The sequence below is a fragment of the Pelodiscus sinensis genome, unplaced genomic scaffold (assembly GCF_049634645.1).
Source record: "Pelodiscus sinensis isolate JC-2024 unplaced genomic scaffold, ASM4963464v1 ctg89, whole genome shotgun sequence".
NCBI classification, from domain to species: Eukaryota; Metazoa; Chordata; order Testudines; family Trionychidae; genus Pelodiscus; species Pelodiscus sinensis.
Window position 1 is genome coordinate 388,654 of NW_027465862.1, and position 15,049 is coordinate 403,702.

A 15,049-nucleotide genomic window follows, 5' to 3' on the forward strand; every position below is an offset into this window, starting at 1 on the left:
GCCTTGTGCTGCTCCCCCCGAAGTCCGGCCCTGCCCCTGAGGGGCGTGTGGCGACGGCCCCCAGGTCCCCGCTCTAGAGCAGCGTCCCCCATCCATGCACTCGCTGTGCTACCCTGGCTGCTGGAGCCCCCGCGGACCCCCTCCCGGCCATCCCCAGCTCTGAGCCCCGGCGGGCCAGGGAGCTCACGGCCCCTCCCTCCCTGCCCCCACAGGAAGGCACCGACCCCAAGAAGGTGGACGCCCTTTCCACGGGGTTCGGCTTCCCCGTGGGCGCCGCCACGCTGATGGACGAGGTGGGCGTGGACGTGGCGGCGCACGTGGCAGAGGATCTCGGCAAGGCCTTCGGCCCACGCTTTGGGGGCGGGAACGTGGAGCTCCTGAAGTGCATGGTGGAGAAGGGCTTTCTAGGTGAGTGGCCCCAGTCCCGGCAGCTGCCTCCCGCCTGGGCGTGGGCCCGCAAAGCCGCTTCCGCTCGGCGGGCCTGCCGGGACCAGGTACTGGTGGCAGGGCCGCCAGCGGGGACCAGCCAGGGCCAGGCGGCCGCGGGGGGAGCCTCTGCTGTTCCTCAGGGCTGTGCCCCAGGCAGGGCCGCCTGTGGGGACCGGCCAGGGCCAGGCGGCCGCGGGGGGAGCCTCTGCTGTTCCTCAGGGCTGTGCCCCAGGCAGGGCCGCCAGCGGGGACCGGCCAGGGCCAGGCGGCCGCGGGGGGAGCCTCTGCTGTTCCTCAGGGCTGTGCCCCAGGCAGGGCCGCCAGCGGGGACCAGCCAGGGCCAGGCGGCCGCGGGGGGAGCCTCTGCTGTTCCTCAGGGCTGTGCCCCAGGCAGGGCCGCCAGCGGGGACCAGCCAGGGCCAGGCGGCCGCGGGGGGGGGGCTCTGCTGTTCCTCAGGGCTGTGCCCCAGGCAGGGCCGCCAGCGGGGACCAGCCAGGGCCAGGCGGCCGCGGGGGGAGCCTCTGCTGTTCCTCAGGGCTGTGCCCCAGGCAGGGCCGCCAGCGGGGACCAGCCAGGGCCAGGCGGCCGCGGGGGGAGCCTCTGCTGTTCCTCAGGGCTGTGCCCCAGGCAGGGCCGCCTGTGGGGACCGGCCAGGGCCAGGCGGCCGCGGGGGGAGCCTCTGCTGTTCCTCAGGGCTGTGCCCCAGGCAGGGCCGCCTGTGGGGACCGGCCAGGGCCAGGCGGCCGCGGGGGGAGCCTCTGCTGTTCCTCAGGACTGTGCCCCAGGCAGGGCCGCCAGCGGGGACCGGCCAGGGCCAGGCGGCCGCGGGGGGAGCCTCTGCTGTTCCTCAGGACTGTGCCCCAGGCAGGGCCGCCAGCGGGGACCGGCCAGGGCCAGGCGGCCGCGGGGGGAGCCTCTGCTGTTCCTCAGGGCTGTGCCCCAGGCAGGGCCGCCTGTGGGGACCAGCCAGGGCCAGGCGGCCGCGGGGGGAGCCTCTGCTGTTCCTCAGGGCTGTGCCCCAGGCAGGGCGCCAGCGGGGACCGGCCAGGGCCAGGCGGCCGCGGGGGGAGCCTCTGCTGTTCCTCAGGGCTGTGCCCCAGGCAGGGCGCCAGCGGGGACGTCCCAGGGCCAGGCGGCCGCGGGGGGGGGCTCTGCTGTTCCTCAGGGCTGTGCCCCAGGCAGGGCCGCCTGTGGGGACCGGCCAGGGCCAGGCGGCCGCGGGGGGAGCCTCTGCTGTTCCTCAGGGCTGTGCCCCAGGCAGGGCCGCCTGTGGGGACCGGCCAGGGCCAGGCGGCCGCGGGGGGAGCCTCTGCTGTTCCTCAGGGCTGTGCTCCAGGCAGGGCGCCAGCGGGGACCGGCCAGGGCCAGGCGGCCGCGGGGGGAGCCTCTGCTGTTCCTCAGGGCTGTGCCCCAGGCAGGGCCGCCTGTGGGGACCGGCTAGGGCCAGGCGGCCGCGGGGGGGGCCTCTGCTGTTCCTCAGGGCTGTGCCCCAGGCAGGGCCGCCTGTGGGGACCGGCCAGGGCCAGGCGGCCGCGGGGGGGGCCTCTGCTGTTCCTCAGGGCTGTGCCCCAGGCAGGGCCGCCTGTGGGGACCAGCCAGGGCCAGGCGGCCGCGGGGGGGGCCTCTGCTGTTCCTCAGGGCTGTGCCCCAGGCAGGGCGCCAGCGGGGACCGGCCAGGGCCAGGCGGCCGCGGGGGGAGCCTCTGCTGTTCCTCAGGGCTGTGCTCCAGGCAGGGCGCCAGCGGGGACCGGCCAGGGCCAGGCGGCCGCGGGGGGGGCCTCTGCTGTTCCTCAGGGCTGTGCCCCAGGCAGGGCCGCCTGTGGGGACCTGGAGTCCGTGGCTGCGTGGTAGCTGTGGCTTGCACTCAGCTCGCGGGTCGCTCGGGTCTCGGTGGCGGGACGCCGGCACTGGCCCCTCCTCGCCACAGGGCGCCTGCCCGCTCCCGTCTCTGAGGGCCGAGACCCAGCGGCTCCTCCCTGCGGCAGCCTACGTGGGCCAGGCGTCCGGTGGGCTCCCTGCAGCTCGGCCAGGGCCTGACCTCCCTTCCCGGCAGGCCGCAAGGCGGGGAAGGGTTTCTACGTCTACCAGCAAGGCGTGAAGAACAGGAGCGTGAACACCAGCATGGACGAGATCTTGGCGCAGTTCAAGGTGCCCTCCAGGCCGGAGGTGTAAGTAGCCCGTGTGGAACCCCAAGGGGCTGGCTCAGAGCCCTCGGCACCCCCAGGGCTGGGCCGGGCCGGACCGCCAAGGGAAATGCTGGTGGCACAGGATGCAGGGGTCTCCCTGTGGAACGCCCAGTGCCGTGGGGGTTGGCTTACTGGCGCTGCTCCCCGGCGGCCTGGTGCTAGCGGGGCCCACACAGTCCCCTTCCTCTAGGCTCAGCCACACGCCCAGATGAGGTCCCTGCCGCGGGCCTGGCAGCCTGGTGCCCTGCAGGCTGATGAGCAGAGCGCCTCCCTGGTGGTGCACAGATCAGAATTCAGAGGGAGCAGTACCTGGCAGAGCTGCTCACCGTGGGGCAGGGCCGGGACTCGCTGCCTCTGGGCAGGAAGCGGGCGCTAATGCCACTCCCCGCCCACCTGCCCGAGTGACGCCCCTGCCTTGCAGCTGCACGGAGGAGGATATCCAGCTGCGCCTGGTGACCCGCTTTGTGAACGAGGCGGTGATGTGCCTGCAGGAGGGGATCCTGAGCAGCCCGGTGGAGGGAGACATGGGGGCTGTGTTCGGCCTGGGCTTCCCGCCCTGCCTGGGAGGTGAGTGGCGCCACCGGACACGGGCTGGGACCACCTGGGCTTCGCTGCACCAGGAGAGCTGCGGCCTCGTGCCGGCCCATGGCTCCATCCGCACTGCCAGTGGGGTGCTCCAAGCGCTGCCCACCCCGAGGGCAGCTGGGCTGGCGGGGGTTGGATTGGTGCGGCTGTACCCGCAGGAGCGCGTCTGCTCGGATGGCTGCTGTGGGCCGGGGGTAGCTGGGCTGGCGGGGGTTGGATTGGTGCGGCTGTACCCGCAGGAGCGCGTCTGCTCGGATGGCTGCTGTGGGCCGGGGGTAGCTGGGCTGGCGGGGGTTGGATTGGTGCGGCTCTACCCGCAGGAGCGCGTCTGCTCGGATGGCTGCTGTGGGCCGGGGGTAGCTGGGCTGGCGGGGGTTGGATTGGTGCGGCTGTACCCGCAGGAGCGCGTCTGCTCGGATGGCTGGTGTGGGCCGGGGGTAGCTGGGCTGGCGGGGGTTGGATTGGTGCGGCTGTACCCGCAGGAGCGCGTCTGCTCGGATGGCTGCTGTGGGCAGGGGGTAGCTGGGCTGGCGGGGGTTGGATTGGTGCGGCTGTACCCGCAGGAGCGCGTCTGTTCGGATGGCTGCTGTGGGCCGGCGGCAGCTGGGCTGGCGGGGGTTGGATTGGTGCGGCTGTACCCGCAGGAGCGCGTCTGCTCGGATGGCTGCTGTGGGCCGGCGGCAGCTGGGCTGGCGGGGGTTGGATTGGTGCGGCTGTACCCGCAGGAGCGCGTCTGCTCGGATGGCTGGGTCGGGGGTACCTGGGCTGGCGGGGGTTGGATTGGTGTGGCTGTACCCGCAGGAGCGCGTCTGCTCGGATGGCTGGGTCGGGGGTAGCTGGGCTGGCGGGGGTTGGATTGGTGCGGCTGTACCCGCAGGAGCGCGTCTGCTCGGATGGCTGGGCCGGGGGTAGCTGGGCTGGCGGGGGTTGGATTGGTGCGGCTGTACCCGCAGGAGCGCGTCTGCTCGGATGGCTGCTGTGGGCCGGGGGTAGCTGGGCTGGCGGGGGTTGGATTGGTGCGGCTCTACCCGCAGGAGCGCGTCTGCTCGGATGGCTGCTGTGGGCCGGGGGTAGCTGGGCTGGCGGGGGTTGGATTGGTGCGGCTGTACCCGCAGGAGCGCGTCTGCTCGGATGGCTGGTGTGGGCCGGGGGTAGCTGGGCTGGCGGGGGTTGGATTGGTGCGGCTGTACCCGCAGGAGCGCGTCTGCTCGGATGGCTGCTGTGGGCAGGGGGTAGCTGGGCTGGCGGGGGTTGGATTGGTGCGGCTGTACCCGCAGGAGCGCGTCTGTTCGGATGGCTGCTGTGGGCCGGCGGCAGCTGGGCTGGCGGGGGTTGGATTGGTGCGGCTGTACCCGCAGGAGCGCGTCTGCTCGGATGGCTGCTGTGGGCCGGCGGCAGCTGGGCTGGCGGGGGTTGGATTGGTGCGGCTGTACCCGCAGGAGCGCGTCTGCTCGGATGGCTGGGTCGGGGGTACCTGGGCTGGCGGGGGTTGGATTGGTGTGGCTGTACCCGCAGGAGCGCGTCTGCTCGGATGGCTGGGTCGGGGGTAGCTGGGCTGGCGGGGGTTGGATTGGTGCGGCTGTACCCGCAGGAGCGCGTCTGCTCGGATGGCTGGGTCGGGGGTAGCTGGGCTGGCGGGGGTTGGATTGGTGCGGCTGTACCCGCAGGAGCGCGTCTGCTCGGATGGCTGCTGTGGGCTGGGGGTAGCTGGGCTGGAGGGGGTTGGATTGGTGCGGCTCTACCGGCAGGAGCGCGTCTGCTCGGATGGCTGGGTCAGGGGTACCTGGGCTGGCGGGGGTTGGATTGGTGCGGCTGTACCCACAGGAGCGCGTCTGCTCGGATGGCTGCTGTGGGTCGGGGGTAGCTGGGCTGGCGGGGGTTGGATTGGTGCGGCTGTACCCGCAGGAGTGCGTCTGCTCGGATGGCTGCTGTGGGCCGGGGGTAGCTGGGCTGGCGGGGGTTGGATTGGTGCGGCTGTACCCGCAGGAGCGCGTCTGCTCGGATGGCTGCTGTGGGTCGGGGGTAGCTGGGCTGGCGGGGGTTGGATTGGTGCGGCTGTACCCGCAGGAGTGCGTCTGCTCGGATGGCTGCTGTGGGCCGGGGGTAGCTGGGCTGGAGGGGGTTGGATTGGTGCGGCTGTACCCGCAGGAGCGCGTCTGCTCGGATGGCTGGGTCGGGGGTACCTGGGCTGGCGGGGGTTGGATTGGTGCGGCTGTACCCGCAGGAGCGCGTCTGCTCGGATGGCTGCTGTGGGCCGGGGTTAGCTGGGCTGGCGGGGGTTGGATTGGTGCGGCTGTACCCGCAGGAGCGCGTCTGCTCGGATGGCTGGGTCGGGGGTAGCTGGGCTGGCGGGGGTTGGATTGGTGCGGCTGTACCCGCAGGAGCGCGTCTGCTCGGATGGCTGCTGTGGGTCGGGGGTAGCTGGGCTGGCGGGGGTTGGATTGGTGCGGCTGTACCCGCAGGAGCGCGTCTGCTCGGATGGCTGGGTCGGGGGTAGCTGGGCTGGCGGGGGTTGGATTGGTGCGGCTGTACCCGCAGGAGCGCATCTGCTCGGATGGCTGCTGTGGGCCGGGGGTAGCTGGGCTGGCGGGGGATGGATTGGTGCGGCTGTACCCGCAGGAGCGCGTCTGCTCGGATGGCTGGGTCGGGGGTAGCTGGGCTGGCGGGGGTTGGATTGGTGCGGCTGTACCCGCAGGAGCGCGTCTGCTCGGATGGCTGGGTCGGGGGTAGCTGGGCTGGCGGGGGTTGGATTGGTGCGGCTGTACCCGCAGGAGCGCGTCTGCTCGGATGGCTGCTGTGGGCCGGGGGTAGCTGGGCTGGCGGGGGTTGGATTGGTGCGGCTGTACCCGCAGGAGCGCGTCTGCTCGGATGGCTGGGTCGGGGGTAGCTGGGCTGGCGGGGGTTGGATTGGTGCGGCTGTACCCACAGGAGCGCGTCTGCTCGGATGGCTGGGTCGGGGGTAGCTGGGCTGGCGGGGGTTGGATTGGTGCGGCTGTACCCGCAGGAGCATGTCTGCTCGGATGGCTGCTGTGGGTCGGGGGTAGCTGGGCTGGCGGGGGTTGGATTGGTGCAGCTGTACCCGCAGGAGCGCGTCTGCTCGGATGGCTGGGTCGGGGGTAGCTGGGCTGGCGGGGGTTGGATTGGTGCGGCTGTACCCGCAGGAGCGCGTCTGCTCGGATGGCTGCTGTGGGCAGGGGGTAGCTGGGCTGGCGGGGGTTGGATTGGTGCGGCTGTACCCGCAGAAGCGGGTCTGCTCGGATGGCTGCTGTGGGCCGGGGGTAGCTGGGATGGCGGGGGTTGGATTGGTGCGGCTGTACCCGTAGGAGCGCGTCTGCTCGGATGGCTGGGTCGGAGGTAGCTGGGCTGGCGGGGGTTGGATTGGTGCGGCTGTACCCGTAGGAGCGCTTCTGCTCGGATGGCTGGGTCGGGGGGTATCCGGGCGGGGTTGGCTAGCACCTGTTGGCCCCAGTGTGCAGCAGTTTGCTGTGAGGAGGCCTCCCTGGCTTGAACCTGAAGGTTCAAAGGCCTAAGAGCAATGGTGGCAGGGGATAGGGCGTCTGTTTCTGCTGGAGGGACTGGCAGCCCCCGGGGGACCCAACGCCACTGGGGCTCAGGCAGCTGGCCAGGGCAGGACTCAGGGGCCTGCCTTCCCCTGCAGCTGCCTGGGCCACCTCCCTAACCCCTAGGCAGTTCTGCTGTGCTCTGCTCCGTGGGCAGCGTGGCAGGGCCTGGCTGGGCGACTGCCTGGGCACAGCTGCTGCCCGCCTGCCCTGACTTGGCGCATGCTTCGTGGCAGGTCCCTTCCGGTACACAGACTCGGTTGGAGCCAGGCAGGTGGTGGACAAGCTGAGGAAGTACGAGGCCGTCTACGGAAACCAGTTCACGCCGTGCCAGCTGCTGGTGGATCACGCCAACGACCCCAGCAAGAAATTCCACCTCTGAAGCTGCGCCCGGCCTCCGGGCAGAGCCTGCTCAGCCGCCCGGCCCGGCCCGTCTCAGAGCAGGGGGCACTGGACTGTCTGGGGCTTGTAGCCCTTCGAGTGCCTTAGCAGCTGCTGCACGTCGCCCCGGCCGCCGGGACGTGGCCCCTTGCCTGGGCAGCTGGCAGCCTTAGCCCCACGCGGGTCCTCCTGTGCCTCCGTCCAGCAGGCGTTCGCGCCGGGCCAGCTCCCCGGCTCCTGGCCATGTTGAATAAACCCCTCTTGTTCCTGGCCTCTGCCTGCTTCCTGGGCCTCCCCAGGCCCCCGCGGGGCAGGCTGCAGGCGCTGCGCAGGGCTGGGGGGCTCGGGCGGGGCAGCCCCTGCCCTGAGGAGAGCCGAGCGCGGCCCCAAGGGCTGGAGATCAGAGCGCAGGCCAGGCCGAGCGCCAGGCTGCTGCCCCCGCGGCCGGGAGCCCAGCCCAGCTGTTCCCATGGCCCTCGGCAGCCCCAGGAACCGGTTCCTGCTCCCTCCGCCCGCCTCCCAGGGCCGTGTCCCCTTGTGCCCAGCTGGGTTTGGCTCCGCTCCAGCTTCCCTGCCCTGCCCAGTGCCCCCCTGGGGTAGCCTGGCCCGTGGCTGCAGGCTCCCCTCCCCCGGCTGCCTGTGTTCCTGCCCAGCCCAGCCAGCAGCCCTGCCGTGTGGCGCAGCGGCTCTGGGCGAGGCCCCGGAGCCCTCTCCCCCCAGGCCGTTCATCGGGGGGGGGCAGCACCGGCTGCAATGGGCCTGGGCCCCTGGGCCACTGCTCCCAGCCCTGCTGCTCTTTGCCCTGGGCCTGAGTGGGGGCTGGGGCTCCTTTCGGCCCCTCCCCACACCTGCTGGGTAGCTCGGGCCTGCCTGGTGGGCGCGTGGCTCAGGTGGAGGAGAGGAGCAGGGCCTGGGGCGTCTCTTGCAGGCCTGGTCCCCTCCCTGCGCTCAGTGCTGCTCTGCCTGATGCCAAACCTGGAGCCAGGCCCCCCCGCCCCCCCCCCCCCGGCCTCCTGCGAAACCTCCCTCCCCTGCAGGGGCTGTCCATGAGGAGCGTGTGGCCCTGCCGGGCTGCCTGGCCTGTGTGTTACTAGCCAGCCTGGCTGCTCACGGGCCTCTCGGCCTGGAGCCCTGCCCTGGGCGCAGCCTGGGCCTGTTCCCTGGGTACTCGGCCCGGGCAGACGCCTGGCAGCTGGGCAGCAGGCTGGTCCTGCCTAGGGCACCTGCCGCGTGACTCCTCCCAGGGCCAGCGAATGGCTCCCAGCAGGGCCGGGGCCCTGGTGTCGGTGTCCAGCCAGCGGGGGCGGGTGGGACCAGCAGCCTGTGGGGACGGGGAGAGCGAGGGGCCGGCTGGAGTGTTCCTGGGCCTTGCCTTCTGCAGCTGGGTGCTCAGCCCCCGCCTGTGCTGGGGGGGGCAGGGGGCTGCAGGCTGCTGGCTTGGGGCCTGTGGGATAAGACGCAGGCATCTGGCCCCAGCCTCTGCTGTGCCCGACTGGCCTGGCACGAGGGACCCACCAGGGACCCACCCCCCCAGCTGCCTCCTGCCCTGCCATGAGCCGCTCGCAGCACGGAGCCTCCTTCTTCACCTTTATTGGCTGCTCCTCTGGGTCATGTTAACAGCCAAGCCCCCCCTTCCCCTCCGCGCGCTGAGCAGGGTTTGCTGAGCCAAGGGCCCCTCTCCCCCGGGCGCTGCGAGCGGGGGTCCCTTGACCCAAGGGCAGGCGTGGGCCCTGCTGGAGCCCAGCTCCCCGGTGCCTTGGCTGGTGCCCCCAGGGTGGCAGACGGAGGATGGGGACAGAGCTGCGGGTGCGGCGGGTCCCTGCTCCGTGGGACACACTGCACCCCATGGCCCTGGCTCCCAGCACGGCCGGTCCCTGCCCCGGGGGGGGGGCACCGTGCCCCATGGCCCCTGCAGCCGGGGGCTCCTCGGCAGGGCCGGGCTGCACTCCATTGACGGGGGCCCCGCCCCGCTCGGGCACTGAGCCTGGTGCACACCCGCACGCGCCAACCCAGCCTCCTGGGGCAGCCCCAGCCGAGCACTCTGCCCCCCCCGGCGCACGGGTGACACTGCGGGGCAGACTTGGGGAGCAGGGCCAGTGGCAGTGCCCCAGGAGGCGGGCGTGACCCGTGGCAAAGGGAGGGCCGGCCAGAGTGTGGAACACGGGGGGTGGAGCCAGCGGGTGGGGGACCAGGCCCTGCAGCGGCCAGCCCTGCGCTGGGTGACCCACAGCCAGGGCTCTCCCGTGGGCACGTGGCCCAGGCTTCGGGAGGCGGCAGTAACAGCCGCGTGCTGGTGCCCTGTGGTACAAGCCACCTGTCCCTGGCAGGGCTGTGGGCCCAGCCCCACATCCTGCAGCACTGGCTGGGCCCCCAGCCACAGCCCGACCCCACGCCCACAGGCCAGGCCCGTCAGCTGGGCCACACGACCATGGATCTGGGCGCACCCGCTGGGTCCAACATCCACGGGCTGGATGCACCGGCCAGGCCCATCAGCTGAGCCCCACATCCACGGGCCACGCACACCAGCCGGGCTCATCATCCGTGGGTCGGCGCACCCGCTGGGCCCCCGCCCATGGGCCAGACCCATGGTCCATAGATCAGGGCGCAGCAGCCGGGCCCCAGGGCCACGGCCGCCCAGCCGCCCACGTCCTGCTAGATCTTGGGCCGCCAGCCCTTGATGAACTGCATGATCTTCTTGACCTGCAGCTTGGAGAGGCGGAAGTCCTCGGCCAGGATCTCCTCGGGCAGCTGCACGAAGATGCTGCCGTCGATGCGCTCGCGGGCGAAGACGCTCACCACGTCCTCGGAGAGGCCGATGAAGCGCAGGCAGCGGGACACCTCCTCCACGGAGAGCACGGCCAGGTCGGCGGGCGGCTGCCAGGCCGAGCCGCTGCCGTTCAGCCGGGGCGCGCCGGGCACGTGGCTGGCGCTCTCGCCCGGGCTGCAGCGCGGGGCCGAGGCCGGCGGCACCTCGATGACGCCCTGCGTGAGGTAGACGTGGGTGACGCCGCCCTGGGCCCCGCGCCTGATGGTGGGCGAGAGTGGGGCTGTGCTGTGGGGCTCCGGCTCCAGGCTCTTGGGGGGGCGCGGCGGCAGGGCAGGGCAGGCCCCAGCCTGGCCCTCCTGGCTGTGGCCCCACTCTGGCTCGGGGCAGGTGCCCTCAAAGAGGTCCAGGGGCTCGGGCGCTGTGGGGGGCTTCTGCCACTCCAGGGCCTCCAGCCACTCGGCGGAGGAGGGGCTGGGCGAGTAGGCGGGGTTGGCGAAGGGGTTCAGGGCCCCGAAGGGGGCGAAGCGTTTTGGGGGAGCGGGGCCCTTGAGGCGGGGGCAGCTGTGGTAGTTCTGGATGGCGGCGTCGCCCCCCAGCAGGGGCGTGGAGCGCCCGCTGGCCACGCCGGGGCCCGCCTCGGCGTAGGCCCAGGGCTCCGCCCAGGAGGCCTGGCTGGGCTGCGCGCTGGGCGGCAGGCGGGCGGCCGCGTCCCCGGCCTTGCAGTCCCCCCAGGTGCAGGGGTAGCAGTAGAGGGAGTAGGAGTCCGGGGAGGGCGAGCAGCTCCCGCTCCGCGACCTGCGGGGGAGAGAAACGCTCAGGCCAGCCACCCGCCGCCGGCTCCGCCGCCACAGCCTGGCTCGGGCGCCTAGAGGCCTGGCCTGCTGCCTCCCGCCCCTGCGCCGTGCGGCACTGCCAGCCCGGGGGGCGGGGCCGCATGGACAGACTGCGGGGGGCGGGGCCGCATGGACGGACTGCGGGGGGCGGGGCCGCATGGACGGACTGCGGGGGGCGGGGCGCGCCACCTTGGCTGCGTGCCCGAAACTCGGGGGTCGCTGAGGCTGCGGGGCCCAGGATAACCTGGGGGGGGGGGAGCGCGGCATCTCCCAGGCAGGGATGTCCCGAGCCTGCCTGTCATTGGCTTACCCGGCATGGGCGGGGCCTCCCTGGGCAGGGCGGGGCTATGGAAGGTAGCGCCTCCCCCGCCATCCATGTCATTTCATGCTCCTGTGTTCCCTGGGGCCTTCCTCTGCCCCTGCCCCCACCACCCTCCCGGGGCCAGGGAGGCCAGTGGGGGGGGGCGTTGCAGGGGGCGACCCCCCTCGGGGCGCGGCTCACTCACGCGTCGTGCAGCCCGGCTGAGTAGTACGACAGGCTGGGGCTGGGCGAATGCGCCACCTGGAGCGTCGGGAAGCGCAGAGGGACGGGGGGGCTGGCGGCGGAGGGGGGCCGGCTCCCCCGGGGCGGGACGGGGGGAGCGTTCAGCAGGCGGCATTCCTCCTTCACCTGGAAAACACGGGCCGGGGGCTAGACAGGGCCTGGCCCGGCCTGGACTGCCCTGCCTGAGCCCCCACTCGGCCCCCACCCCAAGGGACCCCCGCAGCAGTGACCCCCCCCAGCCCCAAGTGACCCCCCTGCAGCAGCGACCACCCCCCCAGCCCCAAGGGACCCCTGCAGCAGCGACCACCCCCCAGCGCCCGAGTGACCCCAGTGTGACATAGAGGGGGAGGAACTTGCTGGTTTCTATGGGTCTGTGGTAACCCCACTGGCTGCCGCCGGTCCCACAGCTCAGAAGGACAGGGATGGGTCATTATGCAAAGGGATCTCTCAACCGGTCTGACCAGCTACCCCCCATGGAGAGGGACAAAGGGAGGGGGATGCTGCCCTGGCTGGGGGCAGGGCTGGAGGAGAGTGAGTTAGTTTCTGTCTGGGAGCATGGAGGAAGCAGCCTCAGCAACAGGCTGGGGGGGTTAGAAGCCGAGACCCCCCCCATATCAAGGGGGGCTGAGGCATCCTAGGCCTGCCCTGTAGCCTGGTGACATCTGTGCTGTGCTGTATCCTGGAGAAGCAATAAACCACCTCTATTCTACCGGCTGGTGGAGTCTGTTTGTGCCATTTCGGGGTGCAGGAGACAGGGGACCCCCAATGCGCCGTCACACTGGTGTCAGAAGTGGGATGCACTGCACCCCGTGAATGGAGCTTCCAGCGGCGAGCGACAAGGCGCCGTAGAAGCAAGAGCCCAGTAGCCAGGCGTGCTGGAGACAGAGCGAAGCGGTTCCGGGGAATCGTGGGGCGCTGCAGCACTAGACTGGTGAGTCTGCACAGAGGGGCCCAGCGGGCAGATGGCCTACGCCCGACTCTTGAAGGCAGAGCTGGTGGGGCTGTGCAGAGAGAGGGGCTTGCCTGTGCAGAAAGCAGCCAAGGCCCAGCTGATTGCCCAGCTGGAAGAGAATGACCAGCCACAGGACCAGGATCTTGTCCCCAGGGGAAGCAGCCAGACCCCCCCTGAGAGTGTGTCAGGCTCAGAGAGGGAGAGGAGCGCTGGAACCCACCGGAGAGATGAGACAGCGTCTCCCGGGAGGCCTGCAAGCCGTAGCCCATCTAGGGCAGGGGACAGCCCAGCAGAGCTGCGGCGGCTGGAGATCCAGCTGCGGATCAAGGAATTGGAAGTAGAGGACCGAGAGAAGGACCGCCAGGACCGAGAGAGGGACCGCCAGGATCGAGAGAGGCAGCGGCAGCATGAGCTGGCCATGGCAGAGCGGAGAACCGGCGGGGCACCGGTTGCTCCAAGTGCGGATGGGCCCCAGGGTCCCGGGGCTGTCAGACGCTTGGAGAGGCTCGTGGTGGCCCAATTGAAGGACATGGGCGACATAGACGGGTTCCTCAGCTCCTTTGAGAGGGCCTGTGGACTGCAACGGGTCCCCCCAGCTGACTGGCTGCAGGAGCTCATCCCTGCACTGAACCAGGAGGCGGCCGGAGTGCTCAGTCAGCTGGAGGACCTACAGCCAGGGGATTACAACCGAGTCAAGGAGGCCCTGCTGCACAAGTTCGGGCTGACCCCCGAGATGTACAGGAAGAGGTTCCGAGGGGTGCAGAAGGAGCCATGGGAGACCTATGTGGATCTGGCCTCCCGCCTGTCGCAATACGGCCGCAAGTGGGTGTCTGGAGTCGGAGCCCAGGCCGCAGAGGAGCTGCTCAAGCTGTTCATGATGGAGCAGTTCTATGAAGTGTGCCCACCCAAACTGAGGCTGTGGCTCAAGGACCGGAGACCAGAGACCCCCCAGGAGGCCGGCAGATGAGTTCACGGAGAGCTGGTCCGGGTGTGAACGGGAGTCCCGGAGAGAGAGGGAACCGCGCAGAGACCGGACCTCGGCTGAGCGACGGAGGGAGTCAACTACGAGGCGAGCCCAGGGAACAGGTCATCTGTGCCCCAGAGAACCAGCCAGGGCTGGACAGAGACAGCCCAAAGCCTAACTTGCCAGCGCTGTGGGCAAAAAGGCCACAAGAGGGCTCAGTGCACCAGGTCCCAGGACCGGGGACTTTCAAGGGTCAACTGGCTGGGGCGGGAGGAAGGGCAGGCTGCCCCAGAGGCAGGGGCTGGCAGGCAAACCTCAGCTCAGAGTGGGGGGGAAGGATGCTCAGTGCACCTCCCCTGGGAGGTCTGACCCTCGGGAGGCGGATTTCTCCGTGTACCGGGTGGGGGCAGGACGGCCCCTGCGGAGCGAGTGCCTCGTACCCCTGGAGGTGGATGGTAGGAAGGTGACGGGCTTCTGGGACACGGGGGCGGAGGTGACGCTGGCCCGATCTGACATAGTGGCCCCAGAGCGGATACTACCCCACACCCAGCTGACCCTGAAGGGCATAGACGGGTCCCCGTTTAAGGTGCCTGTAGCCTGGGTGCATCTGAAATGGGGGGCCAAGGAAGGTCTCAAGGAAGTGGGGGTGCACCCGCACTTGCCCACCGAGGTGCTGATGGGGAATGACCTAGAGGAGTGGCCCCATGAATCCCAACTTGCTCTAGTCACCACCCGGAGCCAGAGCCAACGAGGGGCTGGCAACCTGGATCCAGGGAAGGACTCCTGGCAGAGTCCTCAGGGTCCCATCCCAGTGGACACGGGGTCCAGCCAGGCTGGGACTCCGGACCTAGGCAAAGGTGGGGAACAGGGCCCGATCCCTGCCTCAGCGGCTGAATTCCAGGCTGAGGTGCAGGCAGACCCCTCCTTGCAGAGGCTGAAGGACCAGGCTGGCCTCCGTGCAGCTCAGCCCTGGGGAGAGGTGGCCAGGAGAGATTCCTGCGGGAGCGTGGACTCCTGTTCCGTGAATGGCTTCCCCCCAGGAAGGTGAGGGCATGGGGGGTCTAGCGGCAGCTGGTCGTCCCCCGAAAGTATCGCCTCAAGCTGCTGTATTTGGCCCACGATGTCCCCGTTGGGGGCCACCGGGGGATCCGGAGCACCCGGCTGAGGCTGCTCCAGCACTTCTATTGGCCGGGAATCTTTACAGCCGTGCAGCGGTACTGCCGGTCCTGCGACTCCTGCCAGAGGGGCGGGAAGGCCCAAGACAGTAGGAAAGCGGCTTGGGGGCCCCTACCCCATATAGAGGAGCCTCTGGGTTTGCTGAGAGAGATATGGGAGGGGAAGACCTCCCTGGATGGAGCATCGGGGGTGGAAGCTGCCCTGGCTGTCCAGAGGAGGCTCGCTAGGCTCATGGCCCCGGCCCAAGAGACCCCGGCCAGAGATCAAGGCCAGCGGAAGGGTGGGTGTGACCCCCAAGGACAGGCCGGTGCCAGTCGCCCTGGAGCGGGGCGGCGAGTGGACAGAAGGAAGCCAGCTCATGTGGGGCCTCGCCACGGCCGGCCTGAGTCAAGGGGAGCACCTATGTCCCCAGGGCGGGTTCCCACGCAGAGGACCCGAACTTCCCTAGGTCACGAGCGGAGTGACCCTGCTCAGTTCGCTCTCGGAGGGGGGAGAACTGTGACGTGGTGGGGGGGGGGAACTTGCTGGTTTCTATGGGTCTGTGGTAACCCCACTGGCTGCCGCCGGTCCCACAGCTCAGAAGGACAGGGATGGGTCATTATGCAAAGGGATCTCTCAACCGGTCTGACCAGCTACCCCCCATGGAGAGGGACAAAGGGAGGGGGATGCTG

The 15,049-nt window shown here is 70.8% G+C and overlaps 2 protein-coding genes across 3 annotated transcripts in view; one reads left to right on the plus strand and one right to left on the minus strand.

The window, feature by feature from the left end:
- The window catches only part of HADHA (hydroxyacyl-CoA dehydrogenase trifunctional multienzyme complex subunit alpha), a 32,526-nt gene extending 25,113 nt beyond the window's left edge, over nucleotides 1-7,413 (plus strand). For both annotated transcript variants that reach the window (XM_075915737.1, XM_075915738.1), the window contains exons 17-20: nucleotides 213-408; nucleotides 2,484-2,598; nucleotides 3,038-3,183; nucleotides 6,998-7,413. In XM_075915737.1, coding sequence (XP_075771852.1) covers nucleotides 213-408; nucleotides 2,484-2,598; nucleotides 3,038-3,183; nucleotides 6,998-7,143 — 603 coding nt within the window. In that variant the 3' untranslated portion in view covers nucleotides 7,144-7,413. The remainder of the gene's footprint in view (nucleotides 1-212; nucleotides 409-2,483; nucleotides 2,599-3,037; nucleotides 3,184-6,997) is intronic.
- Nucleotides 7,414-8,716: 1,303 nt separating this feature from the next.
- GAREM2 (GRB2 associated regulator of MAPK1 subtype 2) overlaps nucleotides 8,717-15,049 on the minus strand; it is a 72,528-nt gene continuing 66,195 nt past the window's right edge. Inside the window, exons 5-6 of the mRNA XM_075915736.1 lie at nucleotides 11,249-11,412; nucleotides 8,717-10,704 (exon numbers count right to left, since the gene is read on the minus strand). Of these exons, the coding sequence (XP_075771851.1) occupies nucleotides 9,795-10,704; nucleotides 11,249-11,412 (1,074 nt within the window). The 3' untranslated portion in view covers nucleotides 8,717-9,794. The remainder of the gene's footprint in view (nucleotides 10,705-11,248; nucleotides 11,413-15,049) is intronic.